This window comes from Hipposideros armiger, unplaced genomic scaffold, assembly GCF_001890085.2.
Source record: "Hipposideros armiger isolate ML-2016 unplaced genomic scaffold, ASM189008v1 scaffold_25, whole genome shotgun sequence".
In the NCBI taxonomy this organism is placed as follows: Eukaryota; Metazoa; Chordata; class Mammalia; order Chiroptera; family Hipposideridae; genus Hipposideros; species Hipposideros armiger.
The window spans coordinates 4,966,890-4,974,781 of NW_017731375.1; the positions used below are offsets into that span (position 1 = coordinate 4,966,890).

The following is a 7,892-nucleotide window of genomic DNA, read 5'->3' on the forward strand; positions in this document are numbered from 1 at the left end:
GTTCGGTTCAAGAAAGATGACACAGAGCCTGTCGGGCCCGCGCACTCTTGGCAAAGTTTCAGTGCGAGGAGAGGCGCCGGGCGCTCCATGGCCGCGCCGTAACGGGGACCCAGCCGCCTCCCCGCCCAGCCCAGCCCAGCCCTTCCGCCCACCCAGGATGGAGGCGCCCGCCAGCGCGCAGACCCCACACCCTCACGAGCCCATCAGCTTCGGCATCGACCAGATCCTCAACAGCCCGGACCAGGACAGCGCACCAGCCCCGCGGGGCCCCGACGGCGCCAGCTACCTGGGAGGGCCCCCGGGGGGCCGTCCGGGCGCCACTTACCCGTCTCTGCCCGCCTCCTTTGCCGGCCTCGGCGCGCCCTTCGAGGACGCGGGATCTTACAGTGTCAACCTGAGCCTGGCGCCCGCCGGCGTGATCCGGGTGCCAGCGCACAGGCCGCTGCCTGGGGCCGTGCCGCCGCCTCTGCCGAGCGCGCTGCCCGCCATGCCCTCCGTGCCCACGGTCTCCAGCCTGGGCGGCCTCAATTTCCCCTGGATGGAGAGCAGCCGCCGCTTCGTCAAAGACCGCTTTACAGGTGAGCTGGGAGAGCAAACAGGCGCCGGGCCTCGGCCCTACCAGGGCCAGAGGCGCCGAGCCCTGCGTGCTCCGCTCCGGGAAACGATTCCGGAGGGCCAAGCGAGGCGTAGGCCTCGGCGCTCAGGGCCCCGGGCAAACGCTGGGGGAGGAAAATCAGTAAGTTTCGGGGACATAAACCTGCGCCCGGGGAAGAGGGGGGCATCTCCCAAGTGGCTCGGTGCCGCTCGGGATGCGCGGGACCAACGAAATAGCGAAGCACTCTGCGCCCCACCAGGCGGCACGGGTTCCATCCACATGGGGCCTGAATGGCAATGGAGTCAGGCTGGGCCTCAGGGGGCCTCCTGTGTCTCCGCAGCGGCGGCGGCGCTCACGCCCTTCACGGTGACCAGGCGCATCGGCCACCCCTACCAGAACAGGACGCCGCCCAAGCGTAAGAAGCCGCGCACATCCTTTTCCCGGGTGCAGATCTGCGAGCTGGAAAAGCGCTTTCACCGCCAGAAGTACCTGGCCTCGGCCGAGAGGGCGGCGCTCGCCAAGTCCCTCAAAATGACGGACGCGCAGGTCAAGACCTGGTTCCAAAACCGGAGGACCAAGTGGCGGTGAGAGAGGCCCGGCCCGTCCCACCTTGCACCCGCCCTTCCCAGCCCCACGCCGCAGCCTCGTGCGCTGCCCATCCAGTGCTACCCCTACCCACGCTCTCAGGGCCGTGCCTCCCCTGCTCCTTCCCAGGTTTTATCTCCTTTCTCTGACCCCCGTCCGCCTATGTTTGTCTCCGCGCTCTCAGGGCCGTGCCTCCCCCCGCTCCTTCCCAGGTTTTATCTCCTTTCTCTGGCCCCCGTACGCCTATGTTTGTCTCCGCGCTCTCCCGCGCCTCGGCTTCTCCGTGTCCATCCCCGTGTCGCTCTTCTGCGCCTCTCCAACTCTCTCGGTGTTTTATGACATCTCTTGCGCTGGCCAGGGTTCCTCTCACCTGCCCCTCCAGTCCCCCACCCTCCCTCTGGCCCTCTCGGATTTCCGACCATCCACACGGGCTTCGGCCCAGCTAGCTCCCCAGCCCGACTCCAGCCCCGCGTCTATCTGATTCCTATTTCAACCTAACCCGCGAACGGCGAAGTGCTCCTGAAAGAGGGGTTGGAGGCTGGGCCTGGGAGAACGGGATGAATCTGACCCCGCCCGGGGACACCACGCGGGCGATGCAGAGCCCGCCCGCCCACCCGCAGAGCCCAGCGATCCCACTGCCCGCAGGGCAGAATCAGTTGTCTCTATGCCCTGCCCTTGCTATCCCGCAAAAGAAACAATCTTTGTTGTTGGCAAAGCCACCATACCCGGGCGTGCAGGTGGGCAGCGGGCGGAGGCCCTTCCCAGAGGATGCCTGGTGCACAACAAAAACAAGCGACCCAACCCACTCCCGGGATGTGCGGGCCTACCGCACACACAGCACCGGGAGGCAGACGGGCTCAGCGCCTCGAGGCTCCTGGCTGGCCTTGGCTCCCGGGAGGGCTGGGGCCCTGCCTGCCGCCCCGCGGCGCCGGGTGCATAACGGTGCCGTCCCTCTCCCTCCCCCGGTGCAGGCGGCAGACGGCGGAGGAGCGGGAGGCGGAGCGGCAGCAGGCGAGCCGGCTCATGCTGCAGCTGCAACACGACGCCTTCCAGAAGAGCCTCAACGACTCCATCCAGCCTGACCCGCTCTGTCTGCACAACTCGTCGCTCTTTGCTCTGCAGAATCTGCAGCCCTGGGAGGAGGATAGCTCCAAAGTCCCCGCCGTCACCTCTCTGGTGTGAGCCACCAGCGCGCATGGTCGCCGAGGATCGCCGCCCCCACACGGCAGGGCGCCCCGGGCCCCCAGCAGGGCTGGGGGGTAACCGAGGCCGAGAGGGGAAGGGGCCGCCAAGTTCCAGGAGGCCCTGGGGCGCAGCCGCTTCTCCGCCGGCTGCGGAGGGGGGCTGGGCCCGGGCTCCGCGCGGCTGCACAATCCGAGCCCCCGCCCCGTGCCCGGTCCCACCCCAGGCCCGGGCCTGACAAAGAAAGCGCCTTACGTTTCTCCGCCCCTCGCCCGCACTCCCCCGGGCCGGGCGCCTGTATTATACTTTGTACTTTTGCCCAAATGTGTAAATAATAAAAGTTTTGGTTTTTTTTTTTTTTTTTTTAGAAACTGGCCACCTGCTTTCCCCACTGGGGCCGCTGGAGGAGGGGCGGCCGACCAGGTGGTTGGGGGAAGCGCCAGGGGCTGGCGCACCCTGCGTTTAGGCAGGGTCCACTTCTCTCCTTTTCTGTTCCTTTTATTTAAGTCGTTTTATTTAATAAAAAGTTAGCTATTTCACTTAACGCCGCTTTATTTCGTTTTCGTTCCAATAATGCTCAGCGTCCCCCAGCCTGCGCCCCACCCCTACGGCGGTAGAAGCCAAGCCGCTGTGTGCGGGGTGCGTCCACTTCTCCAAGCTCGGATGGTATTCGCCTCAGCTCTAGCCCTGGCCCCGGCCCGCGGAGGGTCCGCGGTGCAGGTCAGTGTGTGCCGGCCACCCACAGTCTGGGTACCCGCGGGATGGGATGCACGTGGGAAGGGCTCTCTAGGCCCAGAGGTCGCAGACCCGCGCCAAAGTTGGGGAGTGAAAGGCCATCGTAGGTCAAACCCACTGAGGGGGTGGGAGGCGTGGTGACCTGGAACTTCTGGGGTCGCCGAGACTCTCCCGCCCCCCCTGCCCACAACCCACTGTCCACTCTTTTTTCAGTGAGGCCTCCGAGACACTCTGGGCGGGATCCACCGACTGGCTGTAGGGAATCTGGGCGCATCGCGGGTGGGCTCTCCGCAGAGCCGGGGAGCATCCTGTGTCTCCAAATGCTCGATGTCTGGGGAGCACTGCAGCGGACAGCCCCAGGACACCCGCGCCCTTTTGGGTTCCATGGGTCCACAGGTGAAGCGTGACGTCGTGTGACGCCACTGCAGCCCCTGCGGTGTTGCTGGACAGGAGGGGGCGGGGCGCCAGGGACGCCCAGAGCCCCAAACTCAGGTGTGAAAACGGCTTGGCCTAGAACACCCAGCTTTACTTTGGCTCAAAAGCCGGAAGTTTAGGGATCCCCGGGTTGGCAGCGGGTGGTCCCTCCCAACAATAACACACAGTCGAAGCGTCTGTGAACATTTCCTCTTCCTCCTTGATTTTTCCTTTTCTCATTCTCGCGTTCGGTCTTTAAAACCTGTCCTTGTTCTGGCCTCTCCGTTTCTTTCTCTACGATGCTCTCTATTTTCTCCTCTCTGTTACTCTTGGTTTCTGTATCTTTATCTTTACCATATGTTGTTCCTCTTTTTTACAGTTTTATGTTTATATAGTTCCGTTCTCTATTGCTTTTAGTTTCTTTGTCATATCCTCTCTCCCTCCGCCTTCCTCTCCCAATTTCTGACTGCCAGGCCCTCTCGTCTCTCTCTAGGTTTCTCTTTTTGTCTGTCCTCTCTCTCTCTTTTGTCCTTTTTGTTTTCTCTTTCTGCTAGCTCAGGATCACTCTGCTTCTATCTTTCTGTCCGTCCGCTTCTCTCCCTCTCCTTCTGTCCTCCAGGCTGAGCTCCCAGTAGCTTCCCTCCCCCAAACTCATGGGGTGCTGTCTCCGAGGCCTGTAGCAGCCGCGCCTGCCTCCTCCCTCCGCCTCCCCCAGGCCAAGCACGACCCAGCGAGCTCGGGTGTTTGGGAGTCTTCGTTTTACGCGGGATGCGGCATTGTCTGCACTGGCTCCGCGCAAGGAAGGGGAGGGAGTCTAGGAAACACAGCTGGAGCTCCCAGTTCCTACCCTCACCTCCACCTGCAAGCCCTCCTGATTCGGGATCTGAGTAGCTGGGGACTTAAAGACACTCCAGAGAGTGCCTAGGGTGACTCAGAGCTTCGGGCCTCTTTCCAAGAGTGTGTTTCCTGAAATGTTTCTGCTTTCCCCGCTAAGAATCCCGATGCACGCCATCATCGGGATCTGAAAGGCTGGCCCTTCTGCTGGAGACTTGAGTGTCTAAGTACCAGGGAGACTTTTCTTGCGTTTGCTAGACGAGCAACCCCTATCCTCAGGGACTGGCGTCGCTTTTCCAATTTCCCTCATTTTAATTCTATTTCTCCACAATAATCTTAGTGGTTTTTGTTTTTCTAAATTACTTTTGTTATTTTTGTCAGAGTGATCCTCAATTCTTGGGCCTTTTGGGGGATACACATGCGTATTTTTCTTTCTTTCTCGTGCCTTGCTTTAAAATAGTCTCTGACCGAGAGGCCCGCTTGGGGTCAGGCAGGCTCGGGGATGCAGACCTAGTCTCATTGAGGCTCTGGGGAGGCCCCAGGTCCCCCCCCCCCGGGCGTTCACCGTTTCTGAGCGCTTTGCCCCAACCAAGCCTTGCCCAGCCAGAGACAGGCCAGGAATATCTTCGAGTTAGGGTGCTGAGCCCACTCGTGTGGGGCCAGATGGCGACTGTCTCTCCCCTGCGCCCACCCAGAGCAGTGCGAGTGGAGGAGGGGGGAGGAGGGCAGTGATCGCTGAGTGATGTGAGGGTGTTTGGTGCCTAAACCCCTCCTCACGATGTGCAAAGCCTGTAGGTCACCGCTTCTACTATAGCTGCGTCGGAATAGAGCCCGAGGGCGCGACGGTAAAGGACACAGCTCCCAGCATCCCCAACGGGAGGGCTGTGAAGCAAAGTCGGGGCACAGATCAGGTGGGCGCCCCCGAGGCTGAGCCTAGGGGAAAGAGAATCCGGAGGAGGCTGGGAGGCCCGCACGGGCGCTCCCCTTCGCGATCCTCGCCCAGCATTACTCCCCAGCCCGGCCCGAGAAAGCTGCCGACGCTCCGGAGGCAGACGGGTGAGTGTGGACGCCGAGCCTGGCCGCAGAGGGGACTTCAGGTGAGAAGAAGCCCGCCTTTGGGCGAGGGCTGGAGGCAGCCTCGCTGCCCTTCCCTTCGGCTATCCCTTGCCTGGATTTGAGTGTCTCTAAAGCTGCGCCCATTTTACAGATGGAGGACAGGGAGGCCTCTTGGCCCAGGGGGGCTGGCGGTGCGGGCTCTCCCTGCGCGCTAGTTTCTAGTTTCGGGATGCAGCCCGCAGGCGGGGAGGCCTGGCCCGAGGTGTCGGCCAAGAGAAGCGAGGCGATCCGGCCCAGGGCGAGGGGTTTAGCCATGCTTAGCTCTCCCCAGGAGGCTTCGCGGTGGCCGGTGGAGCCTGGGGTGGAGGGATGTAACTGGGAGCTGATCGGATCAGAGCCAGAGACAGACAGACAGACAGACAGACAGACTGACAGACAGACGGCTGGTGCTCACTTCCGGCACATTGGAATGGCTCCCCTTCCGCAACTCTGTACCGCCCTCCCCGGCGGGACTGTGCGCCCTGCACGCAGTGTGTGGTTTACGATGACTTGCACATCTCTGCCAGGTTGGGATGTTCCTCCCATTCTGCAGTTGGCAACACTAAGGCTCAAAGAAGTTCAGAAATTCTGGTCTGGCTGCGACGCCGACCCCACGCTCTCTCCCCCAAACCATATGCTCTCTCTAACATTCGGGAGGAAAGGGGTGTGTGGGGGGGGCTTTGCCTAGTAAGGGCTGCAGAAGCGGCCTAGGGGTACCTGCGGCCACCCTGACCGTAGGCTCGAAGATCTAGGTGGACAAGGGCCTTCTCACTCCAGCTTGGGCGGTCTCGATTTCCAACGGCGCCCAGCGCCTCTCACCTCCCAAACCTGCACGCGGGCCTCCCTGCGGGAGCGGGGAGACTTAGCCGCGGCTGCCACAGCGCAGCAGGGAGACCCGGAGGCCCCGCTGCGCCCCTGGGCCAGGCAACCTCCCCCACATGCCTTGGTGAGCAGCTGGGGCCTGCGGCTCTTCCCGCAGACCCGCGGACGAAGGACGCCCGGCCTTGCCCAGGCTGGTCCGACCGCCAGCTGCGCGGTTTTGGCGGCCGGGGCCCGGGCTGCAGCAGGCCGTGCTGCGCATCTGTTCCGCAGTGGTCCAGCTAGGAGCTCTAGGTTAGGAGCCTCGGAATGTGGCCTCCAACTTCCTGCCGAGACTGCTGGACCAAGAACTGGGTTTAGGTTGTGACAGCGCTGAAGGTTCCTGGGAACCTTGGCCAAAATCCCGTCCTCGGCCTCAGAGTCGCTAAAATGCAGCCCAAGGCGGAGAACGATACGTGTGGCACAGGCGCTGCGTCCTGGAGCAGTGGGGGTTTCCAGCGCACATCTGTGAATGGCGACGATTGCCCCACATTCCCAAGTACGCACTCCATGAGCGTCTCCTCTCAGCGACTCCCAGACCCAGTCGACGCCCAGACCAAGTGGTGCAATTTCTTGTGGTTCAGACATTCGAAAAATCCTGCCAAAATGCCACAGTGATGGGTGCCTTCCTTCGTGCCACCCAGCAGCGGGCCCATGGAGTGCGCCACTGAGTTCTGTCGCTCCCTTGCTGTGTGGCCCTGAGCGAGTGGCTTTGACTCTCTCTCTGCGCTTTGGTTTCTACATCTGTAAAATTAGGGCTACATAGTCATTAAGGACTCTTCCAGGGAAAGTAAAACCCCATGGCTTATGGTGTAGCTGATTATCAATTTATTATGAGAGTAGAAGCATTTTAAAAATATGTTTATGGATAAGAAATCTAATTAAACGCCTTCTAATGACGTAGGGGTTTAATCAGAGGTGTTGTTCTTTTGGAGGAAAGGGCAGGAATGGGGCAGTGTCCCCGCCGCAGTCAATTCTCTTGCGGGCACTAAAGGTGATGTTGGCAGAGTAGCCATCTAAGAAACTGGGTCTGGCTTGATCTGTTTAGAAATGTCAGTATTTTGGTGTTACCTGAGATCTGTGGCCATATCTGCATGTCACTTTAGCTGAAATGACAAAGTTGTTACTGTAAATGTCAGACCAGCTGCCAATTAATGAGTTAGTTATTAAACCCCTTTGATGTGCTCCAATTGGTGTGGAGAGGAGGTGGACGAGAGAAGAAAAACATATTTGACCAGAGGTTTTTACACCTTCCACCATCTCGTTGAATACTCAGAAAGGTCCTGTGTTCTCATTCTACAAATAAGGAAGTTGGGGAGCAGAAAAGACAGGCAACCTGCCTGGATTCAGCCCGCGCTTTAACTTGGCTCTGGACTCAAACGCCGGGTCCCGCCTGGCTGGCTGTGCCCCATCTGACCACAGATCACAGCCTGAGAAAGCTCCACTGGCCTCAGGGTCATTAGAGAGATTTGTGCTGAGCCAGACTCCCCCGATTTTAAAGAAGCCAAATCTTCAAACGGAGTAGGAGTTTTAGATTGCCTTTAAAAGCCTCCAGACCCCGCGCAGTTCCCGTGCTGGCCAATTACCTGGAATG

General features: G+C 60.5%; 1 protein-coding gene across 1 annotated transcript; it reads left to right on the forward strand.

The window, feature by feature from the left end:
* The first annotated feature begins 2 nt into the window (after positions 1-2).
* Positions 3-2,906, forward strand: TLX3 (T cell leukemia homeobox 3). Its single transcript, XM_019635941.1, has 3 exons — positions 3-578; positions 936-1,179; positions 2,152-2,906. The coding sequence occupies exons 1-3, from the start codon at positions 17-19 to the stop codon at positions 2,360-2,362; spliced, it is 1,017 nt and encodes a 338-aa protein (XP_019491486.1). The 5' UTR covers positions 3-16; the 3' UTR covers positions 2,363-2,906.
* The last annotated feature ends 4,986 nt before the right edge of the window (positions 2,907-7,892 follow it).